Genomic DNA, 26311 nt, shown 5'->3' with positions numbered 1-26311 from the left:
TTCTTTGGATGCAACTCAGCATTCTTTGTCCTCCAAACACGACGAGTTGAGTTTTTACCAAAAAGTAATATTTTGGTTTCATCTGACCATATGACATTCTCCCAATCCTCTTCTGGATCATCCAAATGCACTCTAGCAAACTTCAGACGGGCCTGGACATGTACTGGCTTAAGCGAGGGGACACGTCTGGCACTGCAGGATTTGTGTCCCTGGCGGCGTAGTGTGTTACTGATGGTAGGCTTTGTTACTTTGGTCCCAGCTCTCTGCAGGTCATTCACTAGGTGTGGTTCTGGGATTTTTGCTCACCGTTCTTGTGATCATTTTGACCCCACGGGGTGAGATCTTGCGTGGAGCCCCAGATCGAGGGAGATTATCAGTGGTCTTGTATGTCTTCCATTTCCTAATAATTGCTCCCACAGTTGATTTCTTCAAACCAAGCTGCTTACCTATTGCAGATTCAGTCTTCCCAGCCTGGTGCAGGTCTACAATTTTGTTTCTGGTGTCCTTTGACAGCTCTTTGGTCTTGGCCATAGTGGAGTTTGGAGTGTGACTGTTTGAGGTTGTGGACAGGTGTCTTTTATACTGATAACAAGTTCAAACAGGTGCCATTAATACGGGACAGAGGAGCCTCTTAAAGAAGAAGTTGCAGGTCTGTGAGAGCCAGAAATCTTGCTTGTTTGTAGGTGACCAAATACTTATTTTCCACCATAATTTGCAAATAAATTCATTAAAAATCCTACAACGTGATTTTCTGGAAAAAAAATTCTCAATTTGTCTGTCATAGTTGACGTGTACCTATGATGAAAATTACAGGCCTCTCTCATCTTTTTAAGTGGGAGAACTTGCACAATTGGTGGCTGACTAAATACTTTTTTTCCCCACTGTATGTGGTAGTGGTGGAGTAGGGGCCTGAGGGCACACAGTGTGTTGTGAAATCTGTGAATGTATTGTTATGTTTTTATAAATGTATAACTGCCTTAATTTTGCTGGACCCCAGGAAGAGTAGCTGCTGCCTTGGCAGGAACTAATGGGGATCCATAATAAACCCCAGGAAGAGTAGCTGCTGCCTTGGCAGGAACTAATGGGCAGAGGCTGGTGATCTCGCGGCTGGTGATCTCGCATTAGTTGACTTTTAACTTTTAGATTTGTATCATTTTAATTCAGATTTTTAAGATTTTGAGAAACAAAACTGTAATTTTTGAAACGGAACTGTTCCATGAAAATGTGCATATGAAAATCATAACTGGCAGAACGGTAGAAATGGTAGCATAAATTGTAAGCTTCCCCAAACTTGAAACTCACGCTCCGCCTATGAAGTAACATGTCTGTCTGTCTGTCTGTCTGTCTGTCTGTCTGTCTGTCTGTCTGTCTGTCTGTCTGTCTGTCTGTCTGTCTGTCTGTCTGTCCTCTCTAGACATGTGGGAGGTCCCGTAAGTAACATGTCTGTCTGTCTGTCTGTCTGTCTGTCTGTCTGTCTGTCTGTCTGTCTGTCTGTCTGTCTGTCTGTCTGTCTGTCTGTCTGCCTGTCTGTCTGCCTGTCTGTCTGTCCTCTCTAGACATGTGGGAGGTCCCGTAAGTAACATGTCTGTCTGTCGGTCTGTCTCTGTCTGTCCTCTCCTTCTCAAGCCATATGGGAGGTCCCGTTAGCAACATGTCTGCCTGTCTGTCTGTCTGTCTTCTCTCCAGACATGTGGGAGGTCCCGTTTGAGGAGATCTCGGAGCTGCAGTGGCTGGGCAGCGGGGCGCAGGGGGCTGTCTTTCTGGGGAAGCTCCATGGCAATGAGGTGGCCATCAAGAAGGTCCGCGAGCAGAAGGAGACTGACATCAAACACCTGAGGAAGCTCAAACACCCCAACATCATCAGCTTCAAGTAGGTCCACTAACCCTAATCCTAACACTAACCCAACATCATTGGCTTCAAGTTCTTCCGAGGGGCGCAGTGGTCTAAGGCACTGCATCGCAGTGCTAGCTGTGCCACTAGAGATCCTGGTTCGAGTCCAGGCTCTGTCGCAGCTGGCCGCGACTGGAAGACCCATGGGCGGCGCACAATTGGTCCAGCGTCGTCCAAGGTAGGGGAGGGTTTGGCCGGCAGGGATGTGGGTTTGTTTCCCACGGGGGGCCAGTATGAAAAAATAAATAAATAAACATGTATGCACTCACTAACTTTAAGTCGCTCTGGATAAGAGCGCCTGCTAAATGACTAAAATCTAAATGTAAGTAGGTCCCCTAACACTAACCCAACATCACCGGCTTCAAGTAGGTTCCCTATCACTAACCCTAACACTAACCCAACATCACCGGCTTCAAGTAGGTCCCCTACCACTAACCCAACATCATTGGCTTCAAGTAGGTCCACTAACCCTAACACTAACCCAACATCACTGGCTTCAAGTAGGTCCACTAACCCTAACACTAACCCAACATCACCGGCTTCAAGTAGGTCCCCTAACACTAACCCTAACACTAACCCAACATCACCGGCTTCAAGTAGGTCCCCTACCACTAACCCTAACACTAACCCAACATCACCGGCTTCAAGTAGGTCCACTAACCCTAACACTAACCCAACATCATCGGCTTCAAGTAGGTCTCCTAACACTAACCCAACATCATCGGCTTCAAGTAGGTCCACTAACCCTAACACTAACCCAACATCATCGGCTTCAAGTAGGTCCACTAACCCTAACACTAACCCAACATCATCAGCTTCAAGTAATAATTATTATAATTATAGTTATTATAATAATAGTAATTTATTAAATAATTAGTATATGAAGAGCCTTCCATCTAATCATGAGTATATAAAGAGCCTTCCATCTAATCATGAGTATACACAGAGCCTTCCATCTAATCATGAGTATATAAAGAGCCTTCCATCTAATCATGAGTATACACAGAGCCTTCCATCTAATCATGAGTATATAAAGAGCCTTCCATCTAATCATGAGTATACACAGAACCTTCCATCTAATCATGAGTATATAAAGAGCCTTCCATCTACTCATGAGTATACACAGAGCCTTCCATCTAATCATGAGTATATACAGAGCCTTCCATCTAATCATGAGTATACACAGAGCCTTCCATCTAATCATGAGTATATAAAGAGCCTTCCATCTAATCATGAGTATACACAGAGCCTTCCATCTAATCATGAGTATACACAGAGCCTTCCATCTAATCATGAGTATATAAAGAGCCTTCCATCTAATCATGAGTATATACATAACCTTCCATCTAATCATGAGTATACAGTGCATTCGGAAAGTATTCAAACCCCTTGACTTTTTCCACTTACTGTTACATTACAGAAAATACCTTATTTACGTAAGTATTCAGACCCTTTGCTATGAGACTCAACATTTAGCTCAGGTGCATCCTGTTTCCACTGATCATCCTTGAGCTGTTTCTACAACTTGATTTGAGACCACCTATGATAAATTCAATTGATTATACATGATTTGGAAAGGCACACACCTGTCTATATAAGGTCCCACAGTTGACAGTGCATGTCAGAGCAAAAACCAAGCCAAGAGTTCAAAGAAATTGTCCGTAGAGCTCCGAGACAGGATTGTGTCAAGGCACAGATATGGGGAAGGGTACCAAAACATTTCTGCAGCATTGAAGTTCCCCAAGAACACAGTGGCCTCCATCATTTTTAAATGGAAGAAGTTTGGAACCACCAAGACTCTTCTTAGAGCTGGCCGCCCGGCCAAACTGAGCAATCGGGGGAGAAGGGCCTTGGTCAGGGAGGTGACCAAGAACCCGATTGTCACTCTGACAGAGCTCCAGAGTTCCTCTGTGGAGATGGGAGAAACTATCAGAAGGACAACCATCTCTGCAGCTCCACCAATCAGGCCTTTATGGTAGAGTGGCCAGACAGAAGCCACTCCTCAGTAAAAGGCACATGACAGCCCTCTTGGAGTTTGCCAAAAGGTACCGAAAGGACTCTCAGACCAAAGATTTCAAGAAGAAGAGGAGTAGCGTTGATCCGAGCTTTCTGACCTAACAACAGCAGTCAAGCACCCAAGCTAACTAGCTAACGTTGGCTAGCTTGCTAGCTACTTCCAGACACAAATGAGAGAACATCTCAATCTGACCATTTTACTCGCCCTAGCAGAGCTGGTTAGGCTGTTTTCATGTTATCCAGAGCGTTGGTGACTGCAACTGTGCTGCTGGCAACAATTTAATTACGCTTTTTTGCCATGTTTACTGACACCGGCCATATTCAACGGGTGATGAGCGTTCGTAAATTTGTCAGTTATTCTGCGCTCTGGCACACTCAGACGAGAGTAATATAATATTACCTCACACTAGACTACTGAAACACTGTTTCCCCTGACATAACCCCTCACACTAGACTACTGAAACACTGTTTCCCCTGCCATAAACCCTCACACTAGACTACTGCCATAACCCCTCACACTAGACTACTGCCATAACCCCTCACACTAGACTACTGCCATAACCCCTCACACTAGACTACTGCCATAACCCCTCACACTAGACTACTGTCATAACCCCTCACACTAGACTACTGCCATAACCCCTCACACTAGACTACTGCCATAACCCCTCACACTAGACTACTGCCATAACCCCTCACACTAGACTACTGCCATAACCCCTCACACTAGACTGCTGCCATAACCCCCCACACTAGACTACTGCAACACTGTTTCCCCTGTCATAACCCCTCACACTAGACTACTGCCATAACCCCTCACACTAGACTACTGCCATAACCCCTCACACTAGACTACTGCCATAACCCCTCACACTAGACTACTGCCATAACCCCTCACACTAGACTACTGCCATAAACCCTCACACTAGACTACTGCCATAACCCCTCACACTAGACTACTGCCATAACCCCTCACACTAGACTACTGCCATAACCCCTCACACTAGACTACTGCCATAACCCCTCACACTAGACTACTGCCATAACCCCTCACACTAGACTACTGCCATAACCCCTCACACTAGACTACTGCAACACTGTTTCCCCTGCCATAACCCCTCACACTAGACTACTGCAACACTGTTTCCCCTGCCATAACCCCTCACACTAGACTACTGCAACACTGTTTCCCCTGCCATAACCCCTCACACTAGACTACTGCCATAACCCCTCACACTAGACTACTGCCATAACCCCTCACACTAGACTACTGCCATAACCCCTCACACTAGACTACTGCCATAACCCCTCAAACTAGACTACTGCCATAACCCCTCACACTAGACTACTGCCATAACCCCTCACACTAGACTACTGCCATAACCCCTCACACTAGACTACTGCCATAAACCCTCACACTAGACTACTGCAACACTGTTTCCCCTGACATAACCCCTCACACTAGACTGCTGCCATAACCCCCCACACTAGACTACTGCCATAACCCCTCACACTAGACTACTGCCATAATCCCTCACACTAGACTACTGCCATAATCCCTCACACTAGACTACTGCCATAATCCCTCACACTAGACTACTGCCATAACCCCTCACACTAGACTACTGCCATAACCCCTCACACTAGACTACTGCCATAAACCCTCACACTAGACTACTGCCATAACCCCTCACACTAGACTACTGCCATAACCCCTCACACTAGACTACTGCCATAACCCCTCACACTAGACTACTGCCATAACCCCTCACACTAGACTACTGCCATAACCCCTCACACTAGACTACTGCCATAACCCCTCACACTAGACTACTGCCATAACCCCTCACACTAGACTACTGCAAAACTGTTTCCCCTGACATAAACCCTCACACTAGACTACTGCAACACTGTTTCCCCTGCCATAACCCCTCACACTAGACTACTGCAACACTGTTTCCCCTGCCATAACCCCTCACACTAGACTACTGCAACACTGTTTCCCCTGCCATAACCCCTCACACTAGACTTCTGCCATAACCCCTCACACTAGACTACTGCCATAACCCCTCACACTAGACTACTGCCATAACCCCTCACACTAGACTACTGCCATAACCCCTCAAACTAGACTACTGCCATAACCCCTCACACTAGACTACTGCCATAACCCCTCACACTAGACTACTGCCATAACCCCTCACACTAGACTACTGCCATAAACCCTCACACTAGACTACTGCAACACTGTTTCCCCTGACATAACCCCTCACACTAGACTGCTGCCATAACCCCCCACACTAGACTACTGCCATAATCCCTCACACTAGACTACTGCCATAATCCCTCACACTAGACTACTGCCATAATCCCTCACACTAGACTACTGCCATAATCCCTCACACTAGACTACTGACATAACCCCTCACACTAGACTACTGCAACACTGTTTCCCCTGCCATAACCCCTCACACTAGACTACTGCAACACTGTTTCCCCTGCCATAACCCCTCACACTAGACTACTGCCATAACCCCTCACACTAGACTACTGCCATAAACCCTCACACTAGACTACTGCCATAAACCCTCACACTAGACTACTGCCATAACCCCTCACACTAGATTACTGCACACTGTTTCCCCTGACATAACCCCTCACACTAGACTACTGCAACACTGTTTCTCCTGCCACAAACCCTCACACTAGACTTCTACCATAACTCCTCAAACTAGACTACTGCCATAAACCCTCACACTAGACTACTGCCATAAACCTTCACACTAGACTACTGCCATAAACCCTCACACTAGACTACTGCCATAAACCCTCACACTAGACTACTGCCATAACCCCTCACACTAGACTACTGCCATAACCCCTCACACTAGACTACTGCCATAAACCCTCACACTAGACTACTGCCATAAACCCTCACACTAGACTACTGCCATAACCCCTCACACTAGATTACTGCACACTGTTTCCCCTGCCATAAACCCTCACACTAGACTACTGCTAAACTGTTTCCCCTGCCATAAACCCTCACACTAGACTACTGCCATAACCCCTCACACTAGACTACTGCCATAAACCCTCACACTAGACTACTGCTACACTGTTTCCCCTGACATAACCCCTCACACTAGACTATTGCCATAAACCCTCACACTAGACTACTGCCATAACCCCTCACACTAGACTACTGCCATAACCCCTCACACTAGACTACTGCCATAACCCCTCACACTAGACTACTGCCATAACCCCTCACACTAGACTACTGCCATAACCCCTCACACTAGACTACTGCAACACTGTTTCCCCTGACATATTGACATATCCCCTCACACTAGACTACTGCCATAACCCCTCACACTAGACTACTGCCATAAACCCTCACACTATACTACTGCCATAAACCCTCACACTAGATTACTGCAACACTGTTTCCCCTTCCATATCCCCTCACACTAGACTACTGCCATAAACCCTCACACTAGACTACTGCCATAACCCCTCACACTAGACTACTGCCATAACCCCTCACACTAGACTACTTCAACACTGTTTCCCCTGCCATAAACCCTCACACTAGACTACTTCAACACTGTTTCCCCTGTAATAAACCCTCACACTAGACTACTTCAACACTGCTTCCCCTGCCATAACCCCTCACACTAGACTACTGCAACACTGTTTTCCCTGCCATAACCCCTCACACTAGACTACTGCCATAAACCCTCAAAATTAGACTACTGCCATAACCCCTCACACTAGACAACTGCCATAAACCCTCACACTAGACTACTGCCATAAACCCTCACACTAGACTACTGCCATAAACCCTCACACTAGACTACTGCAACATTGTTTCTCCTGCCACAAATCCTCACACTAGACTACTGCCTTAACCCCTCACACTAGACTACTGCCATAACCTCTCACACTAGACAACTGCCATAACCCCTCACACTAGACTACTGCCATAACCCCTCACACTAGACTACTGCCATAAACCCTCACACTAGACTACTGCCATAAACCCTCACACTAGACTACTGCCATAAACCCTCACACTAGACTACTGCAACACCGTTTCCCCTGACATAACCCCTCACACTAGACTACTGCCATAACCCGTCACACTAGACTACTGCCATAACCCCTCACACTAGACTACTGCTAAACTGTTTCCCCTGCCATAACCCCTCACACTAGACTACTGCAACACTGTTTCCCCTGTCATAACCCCTCACACTAGACTACTGCTAAACTGTTTCCCCTGCCATAACCCCTCACACTAGACTACTGCCATAAACCCTCACACTAGACTACTGCAACACTGTTTCCCCTGCCATAACCCCTCACACTAGACTACTGCAACACTGTTTCCCCTGCCATAACCCCTCACACTAGACTACTGCCATAACCCCTCACACTAGACTACTGCCATAACCCCTCACACTAGACTACTGCCATAACCCCTCACACTAGACTACTGCAACACTGTTTCCCCTGCCATAACCCCTCACACTAGACTACTGCAACACTGTTTCCCCTGCCATAACCCCTCACACTAGACTACTGCCATAACCCCTCACACTAGACTACTGCCATAACCCCTCACACTAGACTACTGCCATAACCCCTCACACTAGACTACTGCCATAACCCCTCACACTAGACTACTGCAGCACTGTTTCCCCTGCCATAACCCCTCACACTAGACTACTGCCATAACCCCTCACACTAGACTACTGCCATAACCCCTCACACTAGACTACTGCAACACTGTTTCCCCTGCCATAACCCCTCACACTAGACTACTGCAACACTGTTTCCCCTGACATAACCCCTCACACTAGACTACTGCCATAACCCCTCACACTAGACTACTGCCATAACCCCTCACACTAGACTACTGCCATAACCCCTCACACTAGACTACTGCCATAACCCCTCACACTAGACTACTGCCATAACCCCTCACACTAGACTACTGCCATAACCCCTCACACTAGACTACTGCCATAACCCCTCACACTAGACTACTGCCATAAACCTTCACACTAGACTACTGCCATAAACCCTCACACTAGACTACTGCCATAACCCCTCACACTAGACTACTGCCATAACCCCTCACACTAGACTACTGCCATAACCCCCCACACTAGACTACTGCCATAAACCCTCACACTAGACTACTGCCATAACCCCTCACACTAGACTACTGCCATAAACCCTCACACTAGACTACTGCCATAAACCCTCACACTAGACTACTGCCATAACCCCTCACACTAGATTACAGCACACTGTTTCCCCTGACATAACCCCTCACACTAGACTACTGCAACACTGTTTCTCCTGCCACAAACCCTCACACTAGACTTCTACCATAACTCCTCAAACTAGACTACTGCCATAAACCCTCACACTAGACTACTGCCATAAACCTTCACACTAGACTACTGCCATAAACCCTCACACTAGACTACTGCCATAAACCCTCACACTAGACTACTGCCATAACCCCTCACACTAGACTACTGCCATAACCCCTCACACTAGACTACTGCCATAAACCCTCACACTAGACTACTGCTAAACTGTTTCCCCTGCCATAAACCCTCACACTAGACTACTGCCATAACCCCTCACACTAGACTACTGCCATAAACCCTCACACTAGACTACTGCTACACTGTTTACCCTGACAGAACCCCTCACACTAGACTACTGCAACACTGTTTCCCCTGACATAACCCCTCACACTAGACTACTGCCATAAACCCTCACACTAGACTACTGCCATAACCCCTCACACTAGACTACTGCCATAACCCCTCACACTAGACTACTGCCATAACCCCTCACACTAGACTACTGCAACACTGTTTCCCCTGACATATTGACATATCCCCTCACACTAGACTACTGCCATAAACCCTCACACTAGACTACTGCCATAAACCCTCACACTAGACTTCTGCCATAAACCCTCACACTAGATTACTGCAACACTGTTTCCCCTTCCATATCCCCTCACACTAGACTACTGCCATAAACCCTCACACTAGACTACTGCCATATCCCCTCACACTAGACTACTGCCATAACCCCTCACACTAGACTACTTCAACACTGTTTCCCCTGCCATAAACCCTCACACTAGACTACTTCAACACTGTTTCCCCTGTAATAAACCCTCACACTAGACTACTTCAACACTGTTTCCCCTGCCATAACCCCTCACACTAGACTACTGCAACACTGTTTTCCCTGCCATAACCCCTCACACTAGACTACTGCCATAAACCCTCAAAATTATACTACTGCCATAACCCCTCACACTAGACAACTGCCATAAACCCTCACACTAGACTACTGCCATAAACCCTCACACTAGACTACTGCCATAAACCCTCACACTAGACTACTGCAACATTGTTTCTCCTGCCACAAATCCTCACACTAGACTACTGCCTTAACCCCTCACACTAGACTACTGCCATAACCTCTCACACTAGACAACTGCCATAACCCCTCACACTAGACTACTGCCATAACCCCTCACACTAGACTACTGCCATAAACCCTCACACTAGACTACTGCCATAAACCCTCACACTAGACTACTGCCATAACCCCTCACACTAGACTACTGCAACACAGTTTCCCCTGACATAACCCCTCACACTAGACTACTGCCATAACCCCTCACACAGACTACTGCAACACTTTTTCCCCTGCCATAACCCCTCACACTAGACTACTGCCATAACCCCTCACACTAGACTACTGCTAAACTGTTTCCCCTGCCATAACCCCTCACACTAGACTACTGCAACACTGTTTCCCCTGTCATAACCCCTCACACTAGACTACTGCTAAACTGTTTCCCCTGCCATAACCCCTCACACTAGACTACTGCCATAAACCCTCACACTAGACTACTGCAACACTGTTTCCCCTGCCATAACCCCTCAAACTAGACTACTGCAACACTGTTTCCCCTGCCATAACCCCTCACACTAGACTACTGCCATAACCCCTCACACTAGACTACTGCCATAACCCCTCACACTAGACTACTGCAACACTGTTTCCCCTGCCATAACCCCTCACACTAGACTACTGCCATAAACCCTCACAACTGACTACTGCCATAACCCCTCACACTAGACTACTGCCATAACCCCTCACACTAGACTACTGCCATAACCCCTCACACTAGACTACTGCAACACTGTTTCCCCTGCCATAACCCCTCACACTAGACTACTGCAACACTGTTTCCCCTGCCATAACCCCTCACACTAGACTACTGCAACACTGTTTCCCCTGCCATAACCCCTCACACTAGACTACTGCCATAACCCCTCACACTAGACTACTGCCATAACCCCTCACACTAGACTACTGCCATAACCCCTCACACTAGACTACTGCCATAACCCCTCACACTAGACTACTGCAGCACTGTTTCCCCTGCCATAACCCCTCACACTAGACTACTGCCATAACCCCTCACACTAGACTACTGCCATAAACCCTCACACTAGACTACTGCCATAACCCCTCACACTAGACTACTGCAACACTGTTTCCCCTGCCATAACCCCTCACACTAGACTACTGCAACACTGTTTCCCCTGACATAACCCCTCACACTAGACTACTGCCATAACCCCTCACACTAGACTACTGCCATAACCCCTCACACTAGACTACTGCCATAACCCCTCACACTAGACTACTGCCATAACCCCTCACACTAGACTACTGCCATAACCCCTCACACTAGACTACTGCCATAACCCCTCACACTAGACTACTGCCATAACCCCTCACACTAGACTACTGCAACACTGTTTCCCCTGCCATAACCCCTCACACTAGACTACTGCCATAAACCCTCACAACTGACTACTGCCATAACCCCTCACACTAGACTACTGCCATAACCCCTCACACTAGACTACTGCCATAACCCCTCACACTAGACTACTGCAACACTGTTTCCCCTGCCATAACCCCTCACACTAGACTACTGCAACACTGTTTCCCCTGCCATAACCCCTCACACTAGACTACTGCAACACTGTTTCCCCTGCCATAACCCCTCACACTAGACTACTGCCATAACCCCTCACACTAGACTACTGCCATAACCCCTCACACTAGACTACTGCCATAACCCCTCACACTAGACTACTGCCATAACCCCTCACACTAGACTACTGCAGCACTGTTTCCCCTGCCATAACCCCTCACACTAGACTACTGCCATAACCCCTCACACTAGACTACTGCCATAAACCCTCACACTAGACTACTGCCATAACCCCTCACACTAGACTACTGCAACACTGTTTCCCCTGCCATAACCCCTCACACTAGACTACTGCAACACTGTTTCCCCTGACATAACCCCTCACACTAGACTACTGCCATAACCCCTCACACTAGACTACTGCCATAACCCCTCACACTAGACTACTGCCATAACCCCTCACACTAGACTACTGCCATAACCCCTCACACTAGACTACTGCCATAACCCCTCACACTAGACTACTGCCATAACCCCTCACACTAGACTACTGCCATAACCCCTCACACTAGACTACTGCCATAAACCTTCACACTAGACTACTGCCATAAACCCTCACACTAGACTACTGCCATAACCCCTCACACTAGACTACTGCCATAACCCCTCACACTAGACTACTGCCATAACCCCCCACACTAGACTACTGCCATAAACCCTCACACTAGACTACTGCCATAACCCCTCACACTAGACTACTGCCATAAACCCTCACACTAGACTACTGCCATAAACCCTCACACTAGACTACTGCCATAAACCCTCACACTAGACTACTGCAACACTGTTTCCCCTGACATAACCCCTCACACTAGACTACTGCAACACTGTTTCCCCTGCCATAACCCCTCACACTAGACTACTGCAACACTGTTTCCCCTGCCATAACCCCTCACACTAGACTACTTCAACACTGTTTCCCCTGCCATAACCCCTCACACTAGACTACTGCCATAAACCCTCACACTAGACTACTGCCATAACCCCTCACACTAGACTACTGCCATAACCCCTCACACTAGACTACTGCCATAACCCCTCACACTAGACTACTGCCATAACCCCTCACACTAGACTACTGCCATAACCCCTCACACTAGACTACTGCCATAAACCCTCACACTAGACTACTGCCATAAACCCTCACACTAGACTACTGCCATAAACCCTCACACTAGACTACTGCCATAAACCCTCACACTAGACTACTGCAACACTGTTTCCCCTGCCATAACCCCTCACACTAGACTACTGCCATAAACCCTCACACTAGACTACTGCAACACTGTTTCCCCTGCCATAACCCCTCACACTAGACTACTTCAACACTGTTTCCCCTGCCATAACCCCTCACACTAGACTACTGCCATAAACCCTCACACTAGACTACTGCCATAACCCCTCACACTAGACTACTGCCATAACCCCTCACACTAGACTACTGCCATAACCCCTCACACTAGACTACTGCCATAACCCCTCACACTAGACTACTGCCATAAACCCTCACACTAGACTACTGCCATAAACCCTCACACTAGACTACTGCCATAAACCCTCACACTAGACTACTGCCATAAACCCTCACACTAGACTACTGCCATAACCCCTCACACTAGATTACTGCACACTGTTTCCCCTGACATAACCCCTCACACTAGACTACTGCAACACTGTTTCTCCTGCCACAAACCCTCACACTAGACTTCTACCATAACTCCTCAAACTAGACTACTGCCATAAACCCTCACACTAGACTACTGCCATAAACATTCACACTAGACTACTGCCATAAACCCTCACACTAGACTACTGCCATAACCCCTCACACTAGACTACTGCCATAACCCCTCACACTAGACTACTGCCATAACCCCTCACACTAGACTACTGCCATAAACCCTCACACCAGACTACTGCCATAAACCCTCACACTAGACTACTGCCATAAACCCTCACACTAGACTACTGCCATAACCCCTCACACTAGATTACTGCAACACTGTTTCCCCTGACATAACCCCTCACACTAGACTACTGCAACACTGTTTCCCCTGCCATAACCCCTCACACTAGACTACTGCCATAACCCCTCACACTAGACTACTGCCATAAACCCTCACACTAGATTACTGCAACACTGTTTCCCCTTCCATATCCCCTCACACTAGACTACTGCCATAAACCCTCACACTAGACTACTGCCATAAACCCTCACACTAGACTACTTCAACACTGTTTCCCCTGTAATAAACCCTCACACTAGACTACTTCAACACTGTTTCCCCTGCCATAACCCCTCACACTAGACTACTGCAACACTGTTTCCCCTGCCATAACCCCTCACACTAGACTACTGCCATAAACCCTCAAAATTAGACTACTGCCATAACCCCTCACACTAGACAACTGCCATAAACCCTCACACTAGACTACTGCCATAAACCCTCACACTAGACTACTGCCATAAACCCTCACACTAGACTACTGCCATAACTCCTCACACTAGACTACTGCCATAAACCCCTCACACTAGACTACTGCCATAAACCCTCACACTAGACTACTGCCATAAACCCTCACACTAGACTACTGCCATAAACCCTCACACTAGACTACTGCCATAAACCCTCACACTAGACTACTGCAACACTGTTTCTCCTGCCACAAACCCTCACACTAGACTACTGCCATAAACCCTCACACTAGACTACTGCCATAAACCCTCACACTAGACTACTGCAACACTGTTTCCCCTGACATAACCCCTCACACTAGACTACTGCAACATTGTTTCCCCTGCCATAACCCCTCACACTAGACTACTGCCATAACCCCTCACACTAGACTACTGCCATAACCCCTCACACTAGACTACTGCCATAACCCCTCACACTAGACTACTGCCATAACCCCTCACACTAGACTACTGCCATAACCCCTCACACTAGACTACTGCCATAACCCCTCACACTAGACTACTGCAATACACCCTCACACTAGACTACTGCCATAACCTCTCACACTAGACTACTGCCATAAACCCTCACACTACACTACTGCAACACTGTTTCCCCTGTCATAACCCCTCACACTAGACTACTGCCATAACCCCTCACACTAGACTACTGCAACACTGTTTCCCCTTCCATAACCCCTCACACTAGACTACTGCCATAAACCCTCACACTAGACTACTGCCATAACCCCTCACACTAGACTACTGCAATACACCCTCACACTAGACTACTGCCATAACCTCTCACACTAGACTACTGCCATAAACCCTCACACTACACTACTGCAACACTGTTTCCCCTGCCATAAACCCTCAAACTAGACTACTGCCATAACCCCTCACACTAGACTACTGCCATAATCCCTCACACTAGACAACTGCCATAAACCCTCACACTAGACTACTGCAACACTGTTTCCCCTGACATAACCCCTCACACTAGACTACTGCCATAACCCCTCACACTAGACTACTGCCATAACCCCTCACACTAGACTACTGCCATAACCCCCCACACTAGACTACTGCCATAACCCCTCACACTAGACTACTGCCATAACCCCTCACACTAGACTACTGCCATAACCCCTCACACTAGACTACTGCCATAACCCCTCACACTAGACTACTGCCATAACCCCTCACACTAGACTACTGCCATAACCCCTCACACTAGACTACTGCCATAAACCCCTCACACTAGACTACTGCCATAACCCCTCACACTAGACTACTGCCATAACCCCTCACACTAGACTACTGCAACACTGTTTCCCCTGCCATAACCCCTCACATTAGACTACTGCAACACTGCAAAACTTTCCCCCTTACATAAACCCTCACACTAGACTACTGCCATAAACCCTCACACTAGACTACTGCAACACTGTTTCCCCTGCCATAACCCCTCACACTAGACTACTGCCATAACCCCTCACACTAGACTACTGCCATAACCCCTCACACTAGACTACTGCAACACTGCAAAACTTTCCCCCTTACATAAACCCTCACACTAGACTACTGCCATAAACCCTCACACTAGACTACTGCAACACTGTTTCCCCTGCCATAACCCCTCACACTAGACTACTGCCATAACCCCTCACACTAGACTACTGCCATAACCCCTCACACTAGACTACTGCCATAACCCCTCACACTAGACTACTGCCATAACCCCCCACACTAGACTACTGCCATAACACCTCACACTAGACTACTGCCATAACCCCTCACACTAGACTACTGCCATAACCCCTCACACTAGACTACTGCCATAACCCCTCACACTAGACTACTGCCATAACCCCTCACACTAGACTACTGCCATAACCCCTCACACTAGACTACTGCCATAACCCCTCACACTAGACTACTGCCATAACCCCTCACACTAGACTACTGCCATAACCCTTCACACTAGACTACTGCCATAAACCCTCACAACTGACTACTGCCATAACCCCTCACAATAGACTACTGCAACACTGTTTCCCCTGTCATAACCCCTCACACTAGACTACTGCCATAACCCCTCACACTAGACTACTGCCATAACCCCCCACACTAGACTACTGCAACACTGTTTCCCCTGTCATAACCCCCCACACTAGACTACTGCCATAACCCCTCACACTAGACTACTGCCATAACCCCTCACACTAGACTACTGCAACACTGTTTCCCCTGTCATAACCCCTCACACTAGACTACTGCCATAACCCCTCACACTAGACTACTGCAACACTGTTTCCCCTGTCATAACCCCTCACATTAGACTACTTCAACACTGTTTCCCCTGTCATAACCCCTCACATTAGACTACTGCCATAACCCCTCACACTAGACTACTGCCATAACCCCTCACACTAGACTACTGCCATAACCCCTCACACTAGACTACTGCCATAACCCCTCACACTAGACTACTGCCATAACCCCTCACACTAGACTACTGCCATAACCCCTCACACTAGACTACTGCCATAACCCCTCACACTAGACTACTGCCATAACCCCTCACACTAGACTACTGCCATAACCCCTCACACTAGACTACTGCCATAACCCCTCACACTAGACTACTGCCATAACCCCTCACACTAGACTACTGAAACACTGTTTCCCCTGCCATAACCCCTCACACTAGACTACTGCCATAACCCCTCACACTAGACTACTGCCATAACCCCTCACACTAGACTACTGCCATAACCCCTCACACTAGACTACTGCCATAACCCCTCACACTAGACTACTGCCATAACCCCTCACACTAGACTACTGCCATAACCCCTCACACTAGACTACTGCCATAACCCCTCACACTAGACTACTGCCATAACCCCTCACACTAGACTACTGCCATAACCCCTCACACTAGACTACTGCAACACTGTTTCCCCTTCCATAACCCCTCACACTAGACTGCTGCCATAGCCCCCCACACTAGACTACTGCCATAAACCCTCACACTAGACTACTGCCATAAACCCTCACACTAGACTACTGCCATAAACCCTCACACTAGACTACTGCCATAACCCCTCACACTAGACTACTGCCATAACCCCTCACACCAGACTACTGCCATAACCCCTCACACTAGACTACTGCCATAACCCCTCACACCAGACTACTACCATAACCCCTCACACTAGACTACTGCCATAACCCCTCACACTAGACTACTGCAACACTGTTTCCCCTTCCATAACCCCTCACACTAGACTACTGACATAACCCCTCACACTAGACTACTGCCATAAACCCTCACACTAGACTACTGCCATAACCCCTCACACTAGACTACTGCCATAACCCCTCACACTAGACTACTGCCATAAACCCTCACACTAGACTACTGCAACACTGTTTCCCCTGCCATAACCCCTCACATTGGTGCCACAAAAGATAGAAGATGATGATGTGCAGGTTCGCGGAAAAAAATGTGTGCTGTTTTTTAATATTGATTAGCACAGAAATTCCAAAATATTTATGGAGAGCTTCATAAGCTGTTTATTGATTGTGGGGTTTGAATAGTGTCAGAAGACAACAACATATCTGGTAAAAATCACAACAGGGTACAATATCCATTCTAGCTCTTAAAGGGGCAGTTGCCTACTTTGGGTCTTCAATTCATTACATCATTATTTATTCTGCAGTTATTCTATTACTATTTATTCTGTTACCAATCAAATGTACATGTTAATAATATCTTCTGATTACAATTATTATGTCTCATATTTTAACTAAATGCAATCTATTAGCTTCCATAATGTAAGTAGGTATATCTAGCTGTCTGATAATACATTCTGATTGAATGGCTTGTCCTGCACTTTGTAAAAACCCAGAGTGCATGTTGGAAAAATATCTTGGTTCCTTTCTAAACATAGCAATGTGAATGCAAAGAGGACTCGGTCCACAAAATAGTTGAAGTGAACTGGTGAAAGAGTTGAGTCATCATTCAAAGGCAAGGGCAAGATACGTGAGTTCTTTGGCTTTTTTTTACCCCAGAGTTCACATTAAAGAGGACTGAGATCAGTTCTTTTAAAGAGGACTGAGATCAGTTCTTTTAAAGAGGACTGAGATCAGTTCTTTTAAAGAGGACTGAGATCAGTTCTTTTAAAGAGGACTGAGACCAGTTCTTTTAAAGAGGACTGAGATCAGTTATTTTAAAGAGGACTGAGATCAGTTATTTTAAAGAGGACTGAGATCAGTTCTTTTAAAGAGGACTGAGATCAGTTCTTTTAAAGAGGACTATATGTGAAAACACCCTGAGACCATCAAGCGGAACTATTGTTTGAGGAGTTGCTACAGGAGTTTTTGCTGTTGTATGATGTCAAGTTGCTTTTCAGTCTAGTACTAAACTTAATCTGTGTCTAGGAAATCTGCCCTAAATGTCTCTCTCAGTGTCGCCCTTCTGTCGTGCACCCCAGCTCCGTTCTATTGTACCATTATGGAGTACAGTGTCACATCTTTTTTACTTTATAACTCATCCTCTCTTCTCCTCTTCTCCTTCCTCTCCTCCCTCTCTTCTCTCTCCTCTCCAGGGGTGTGTGCACCCAGGCTCCGTGTTACTGTATATTAATGGAGTACTGTTCCCAGGGCCAGCTCTATGAGGTTCTGAGGGCTGGACGGAAGGTAACCCCCAGACTGCTGGTGGACTGGGCCTCAGGGATCGCCTCTGGGATGAACTACCTGCACCTCCACAAGATCATACACAGAGACCTCAAGTCACCCAAGTGAGTGTCCATCTCCTAACCCTAACCCCAACCTCCCCTATCCCTCCATCCAACCCTCCCCTAACCCCAACCACAACCCTCCCCTAACCCTAACCCCAACCCTCCCCTAACCCCAACCCTCCCCTAACCCTAACCCCAACCCTCCCCTAACCACAACCCTCCCCTAACCCTAACCCCAACCCTCCCCTAACCCCAACCCTCCCCTAACCCCAACCCTCCCCTAACCCCAACCCTTCCCTAACCCCAACACTCCCCTAACCCCAACCCTTCCCTAACCCCAACCCTCTCCTAATCCCAACCCTCCCCTAACCGTAACCACAACCCTCCCCTAACTCTAATCCCAACCCTCCCCTAACCCCAACCCTCCCCTAACCCTAACCCTCCCCTAACCCCAACCCTCCCCTAACCCTCCCCTAACCCCAACTCTGTATAAGAGCGTCTACTAAATGACTAACATGTAAAAAATGTAAGACATCAAAGATGCAGCAGTTTAGGTAAATAAATCAACTCAGTAACAGAGAAGAAGGAGGAAAGGAGAGCCTCCAAATAATAAAGGTAATAGAGAAAAGCCTTGTCGGATGCTTCTACCTACAACAGTTTTTTCATAAATGACATTGGTAGTGATTTGAACTTTGGGAGCTCTATATAACGTGTCTTGGTCATCGGTAATGATTTGAACTTTACAGTTGAAGTCGGAAGTTTACAAACACTTAGGTTGGAGTCATTAAAACTCGTTTTTCAACCATTCAACAAATTTCTTGTTAACAAACTATAGTTTTGCAAGTCAGTTAGGACATCTACTTTGTGCATGACACAAGCAATTTTTCCAACAATTGTTTACAGACAGATTATTTCACTTATAATTCACTGTATCACAATTCCAGTGGGTCAGAAGTTTACATACGCTAAGTTGACTGTGCCTTTAAACAGCTTGGATTCCAGAAAATGATGTAATGGCTTTAGAAGCTTCTGATAGGCTAATTGACATCATTTGAGTCAATTGGAGGTGTACCTGTGGATGTATTTCAAGGCCTACCTTCAAACTCAGTGCCTCTTTGCTTGACATCATGGGAAACTCAAAAGAAATCAGCCCCCAAAAAATGTAGACCTCCACAAGTCTGGTTCATCCTTGGGAGCAATTTCCAAATGCCTGAAGGTATCACGTTCATCTGTACAAACAATAGTACGCAAGTATAAACACCATGGGACCACGCAGCCGTCATACCGCTCAGGAAGGAGACACGTTCTGTCTCCTAGAGATTAACGTACTTTGGTGCGAAAAGTGCAAATCAATCCCAGAACAACAGCAAAGGACCTTGTGAAGATGCTGGAGGAAACAGGTACAAAAGTATCTACAGTGAGGGAAAAAAGTATTTGATCCCCTGCTGATTTTGTACGTTTGCCCACTGACAAATAAATGATCAGTCTATAATTTTAATGGTAGGTTTATTTGAACAGTGAGAGACAGAATAACAACAAAAAATCCAGAAAAACGCATGTCAAAAATGTTATCAATTGATTTGCATTTTAATGAGGGAAATAAGTATTTGACCCCCTCTCAATAAGAAAGATGTCTGGCTCCCAGGTTTATACAGGTAACGAGCTGAGATTAGGAGCACACTCTTAAAGGGAGTGCTCCTAATCTCAGTTTGTTACCTGTATAAAAGACACCTGTCCACAGAAGCAATCAATCAATCAGATTCCAAACTCTCCACCATGGCCAAGACCAAAGAGCTCTCCAAGGATGTCAGGGACAAGATTGTAGACCTACACAAGGCTGGAATGGGCTACAAGACCATCGCCAAGCAGCTTGGTGAGAAGGTGACAACAGTTGGTGCGATTATTCGCAAATGGAAGAAACACAAAAGAACTGTCAGTCTCCCTCGGCCTGGGGCTCCATGCAAGATCTCACCTCGTGGAGTTGCAATGATCATGAGAACGGTGAGGAATCAGCCCAGAACTACACGGGAGGATCTTGTCAATGATCTCAAGGCAGCTGGGACCATAGTCACCAAGAAAACAATTGGTAACACACTACGCCGTGAAGGACTGAAATCCTGCACCGCCCGCAAGGTCCCCCTGCTCAAGAAAGCACATATACAGGGCTGCCTGAAGTTTGCCAATGAACATCTGAATGATTCAGAGGAGAACTGGGTGAAAGTGTTGTGGTCAGATGAGACCAAAATCGAGCTCTTTGGCATCAACTCAACTCGCTGTGTTTGGAGGAGGAGGAATGCTGCCTATGACCCCAAGAACACCATCCCCACCGTCAAACATGGAGGTGGAAACATTATGCTTTGGGGGTGTTTTTCTGCTAAGGGGACAGGACAACTTCACCGCATCAAAGGGACAATGGACGGGGCCATGTACCGTCAAATCTTGGGTGAGAACCTCCTTCCCTCAGCCAGGGCATTGCAAATGGGTCGTGGATGGGTATTCCAGCATGACAATAACCCAAAACACACGGCCAAGGCAACGAAGGAGTGGCTCAAGAAGAATCCCATTAAGGTCCTGGAGTGGCCTAGCCAGTCTCCAGACCTTAATCCCATAGAAAATCTGTGGAGGGAGCTGAAGGTTCGAGATGCCAAACGTCAGGCTCGAAACCTTAATGACTTGGAGAAGATCTGCAAAGTGGAGTGGGACAAAATCCCTCCTGAGATGTGTGCAAACCTGGTGGCCAACTACAAGAAACGTCTGACCTCTGTGACTGCCAACAAGGGTTTTGCCACCAAGTACTAAGTTATGTTTTGCAGAGGGGTCAAATACTTACTTCCCTCATTAAAATGCAAATCAATTGATAACATTTTTGACATGCGTTTTTCTGGATTTATTTGTTGTTATTCTGTCTCTCACTGTTCAAATAAACCTACCATTAAAATTATAGACTGATCATGTCTTTGTCAGTGGGCAAACGTACAAAATCAGCAGGGGATCAAATACTTTTTTCCCTCACTGTATATCCACAGTAAAACGAGTCCTATATCGACATAACCTGAAAGGCCGCTCAGCAAGGAAGAAGCCACTGCTCCAAAACCGCCATAAAAAAGCCAGACTACGGTTTGCAACTGCACATGGGGACAAAGATCGTACTTTTTGGAGAAATGTCCTCTGGTGTTTTGAAACAAAAATTGAAACTGTTTGGCCATAATGACCATCGTTATGTTTGGAGGAAAAAGGGGGATGCTTGCAAGCCGAAGAACACCATCCCAACCGTGAAGCACGGGGGTGGCAGCATCATGCTGTGGGGGTGCTTTGCTGCAGGAGGGACTGGTGCACTTCACAAAATAGATGGCATCATGAGGAAGCAAAATTATGTGGATATATTGAAGCAACATCTCAAGACATCAGTCAGGAAGTTAAAGCTTGGTCGCAAATGGGGTCTTCCAAATGGACAATGACCCCAAGCATACTTCCAAAGTTGTGGCAAAATGGCTTAAGGACAACAAAGTCAAGGTATTGGAGTGGCCATCACAGAGCCCTGACCTCAATCCTATAGGAAATGTGTGGGCAGAACTGAAAAAGCGTGTGCGAGCAAGGAGGCCTACAAACCTGACTCAGTTACACCAGCTCTGTCAGGAGGAATGGGACAAAATTCACCCAACTTATTGTGGGAAGCTTGTGGAAGGCTACCCGAAATGTTTGACCCAAGTTAAACAATTTAAAGGCAATGCTACCAAATACTAATAGAGTGTATGTAAACTTCTGACCCACTGGGAATGTGATGAAAGAAATAAAAGCTTTAATAAATAATTCTCTCTACTATTATTCTGACATTTCACATTCTTAAAATAAAGTGGTGATCCTAACTTGACCTAAAACAGGGAATTTTTACTAGGATTAAATGTCAGGAATTGTGAAAAACTTAGTTTAAATGTATTTGGCTAAGGTGTATGTAAACTTCTCACTTCAACTGTATTTAACATGTCAGACATATGAGCGGGCCTATCTTTGTACATACTGCACTGACCTGCTTTCTGCTTCTCTTCCTACTGTAATCACTGTGCTTTCCTACTGTAATCACTGTGCTTTCTTACTGTAATCACTGTGCTTTCCCACTGTAATCACTGTGCTTTCCAACTGTAATCACTGTGCTTTCTTACTGTAATCACTGTGCTTTCCCACTGTAATCACTGTGCCTACCTACTGTAATCACTGTGCTGTCTTACTCGTCACTTCCTGTCATCACTTCCTGTTGAACGAGGGAGAGCTCGGTTTGTTGTTTTGGAAAGTTTGTTGTTTTGGAAAGTTTTGAAATTCTATTGAAAAAGTTTGGTTACTAGCTAGCTAACGTTTGAATTTGGATCCCGCGACGCGGTTGGCATCAGTTGCTGGGACCGCTGCTATCTGTCCAGTGATCCTGCCGACCAAGGGTCTGCTGAGCTGTTTGGCATAGCAGCTAGCCTATCTGCTAGCTAGCTGCCTATCAAGCTAGCAGGGTTTCTTGAGGGCTTGAACGTGGCTGGGACCGCGGATTGTCCCGGGCTTGTGGCTGGGACCGCGGATTGTCCCGGGCTTGTGGCTGGAACCGCGGATTGTCCCGGGCTTGTGGCTGGAACCGCGGATTGTCCCGGGCTTGTGGCTGGGACCGTGGATTGTCCCGGGCTTGAGGCTGGGACCGTGGATTGTCCTGGGCTTGTGGCTGGGACCGCGGATTGTCCCGGGCCTGTGGCTGGAACCGCGGATTGTCCCGGGCTTGTGGCTGGAACCGCGGATTGTCCCGGGCTTGTGGCTGGAACCGCGGATTGTCCTGGGCTTGTGGCTCGAACCGCGGATTGTCCCGGGCTTGTGGCTGGAACCGCGGATTGTCCCGGGCTTGTGGCTGGAACCGCGGATTGTCCCGGGCTTGTGGCTGGGACCGTGGATTGTCCCGGGCTTGTGGCTGGGACCGTGGATTGTCCCGGGCTTGTGGCTGGAACCGCGGATTGTCCCGGGCTTGTGGCTGGAACCGCGGATTGTCCCGGGCTTGTGGCTGGGACCGTGGATTGTCCTGGGCTTGTGGTTGGGACGGTGGATTGTCCCGGGCTTGTGGCTGGGACCGTGGATTGTCCCGGGCTTGTGGCTGGAACCGCGGATTGTCCCGGGCTTGTGGCTGTGACCGTGGATTGTCCCGGGCTTGTGGCTGTGACCATGGATTGTCCCAGGCTTGAGGCTGGAACCGCGGATTGTCCCGGGCTTGTGGTTGGGACGGTGGATTGTCCCGGGCTTGTGGCTGGGACCGTGGATTGTCCCGGGCTTGTGGCTGGAACCGCGGATTGTCCCGGGCTTGTGGCTGTGACCGTGGATTGTCCCGGGCTTGTGGCTGGAACCGCGGATTGTCCCGGGCTTGTGGCTGGAACCGCGGATTGTCCCGGGCTTGTGGCTGGAACCGCGGATTGTCCCGGGCTTGTGGCTGGAACCGCGGATTGTCCCGGGCTTGTGGCTGGGACCGTGGATTGTCCCGGGCTTGTGGCTGGGACCGTGGATTGTCCCGGGCTTGTGGCTGGGACCGTGGATTGTCCCGGGCTTGTGGCTGGAACCGCGGATTGTCCCGGGCTTGTGGCTGGAACCGCGGATTGTCCCGGGCTTGTGGCTGGAACCGCGGATTGTCCCGGGCTTGTGGCTGGAACCGCGGATTGTCCCGGGCTTGTGGCTGGAACCGCGGATTGTCCCGGGCTTGTGGCTGGAACCGCGGATTGTCCCGGGCTTGTGGCTGGGACCGTGGATTGTCCCGGGCTTGTGGCTGGGACCGTGGATTGTCCCGGGCTTGTGGCTGGAACCGCGGATTGTCCCGGGCTTGTGGCTGGAACCGCGGATTGTCCCGGGCTTGTGGCTGGAACCGCGGATTGTCCCGGGCTTGTGGCTGGGACCGTGGATTGTCCCGGGCTTGTGGCTGGAACCGCGGATTGTCCCGGGCTTGTGGCTGGAACCGCGGATTGTCCCGGGCTTGTGGCTGGAACCGCGGATTGTCCCGGGCTTGTGGCTGTCTAGATCCCTGCTGTTTGTTGTTGTTGTTTCCAGTCTTTCCTGGGACCTGCCCTGTCTGGAACTACGAGGAGTAACAGCGTAACCTACATTGTTACCATGACAAAGACCAAAGCCGGCGGGAGTACCGTTGAGGACAGTGGTGTCTCTCTATCACAGGTGAAGGATATTTTAAACAAAGAAAACGAGTTCTACAAGGCGTTGTTACAACAAGAAAATATCTTCAAGTGTTTTGTCCAAATAATGGTGGTGTCAACTAATAAAAGAATGGACGACCTGACCAGAGAGGTCCAGGACCTGAAGAACAGTTTGACCAGAGAGGTCCAGGACCTGAAGAACAGTTTGACCAGAGAGGTCCAGGACCTGAAGAACAGTTTGACCAGAGAGGTCCAGGACCTGAAGAACAGTTTGACCAGAGAGGTCCAGGACCTGAAGAACAGTTTGCAGTTCTTCCAGGGTCAGCTCGATTAGTTGAAACAGGAGAACAGCAAGATGACAGCAATCTGTAAGTCATTGAGAGAGGACATCAGTTCTGTGTGTGAATCCATGATAACAATGAAGGATAAATCAGACAAGGGGGACAATCAAGACGGAACAACGTTGTGGATGGAATTGCAGAATCTCCACGAGACCTGGACGGAGTCTGAGGACAAAGTGAGGGAAATGATCTCTGAGGGGGGGGGGTTGCTGTATATATTCAAAGCCATATCCCTGTAATGCTTAGAGAAGATCTTATGACGTGTGTTATTGAAGTGTTGTGGTTGCAGGTTCACCTGGCACATGTAAAGGCTTTTTATTTTGGGGTGTTGCTATAGTTACCAAGTGCTAACAGTCAGTATCTAAATAATATGTGACTCATTTCAGGAAACTATTCATAGGTCGCAAGTCACTACTTCACAGGAGCAGCATTTATTAATTTTTTTGCCAGAAATGCCTTCTGGAACATGTGAACTTTCATGTGCCTTAATAACAAACTTGTATTCCATCCATAAATACGAATAAAATTGTTAAATTACAAGCCTAGTTGGTTTAGCCATGGAAAACGACTGGAACCT

At 47.6% G+C, this 26311-nt stretch overlaps 1 protein-coding gene across 1 annotated transcript in view; it reads left to right on the top strand.

The window, feature by feature from the left end:
* The window catches only part of LOC311126312 (mitogen-activated protein kinase kinase kinase 13-B-like), a gene marked incomplete at its 3' end in the record, with an annotated part of 46803 nt that overhangs the window by 5717 nt on the left and 14775 nt on the right, over positions 1-26311 (top strand). The window contains exons 2-3 of the mRNA XM_084200322.1: positions 1687-1870; positions 19104-19295. Coding sequence (XP_084056448.1) covers positions 1687-1870; positions 19104-19295 — 376 coding nt within the window. The remainder of the gene's footprint in view (positions 1-1686; positions 1871-19103; positions 19296-26311) is intronic.

This window comes from Coregonus lavaretus (assembly GCF_964263955.1).
Source record: "Coregonus lavaretus genome assembly, contig: HAP1_SCAFFOLD_3414, whole genome shotgun sequence".
Classification (NCBI taxonomy): Eukaryota; Metazoa; Chordata; class Actinopteri; order Salmoniformes; family Salmonidae; genus Coregonus; species Coregonus lavaretus.
The sequence above is the reverse complement of the archived record's forward strand: the minus strand, read 5'-3'. Positions and strand labels throughout refer to the sequence as shown.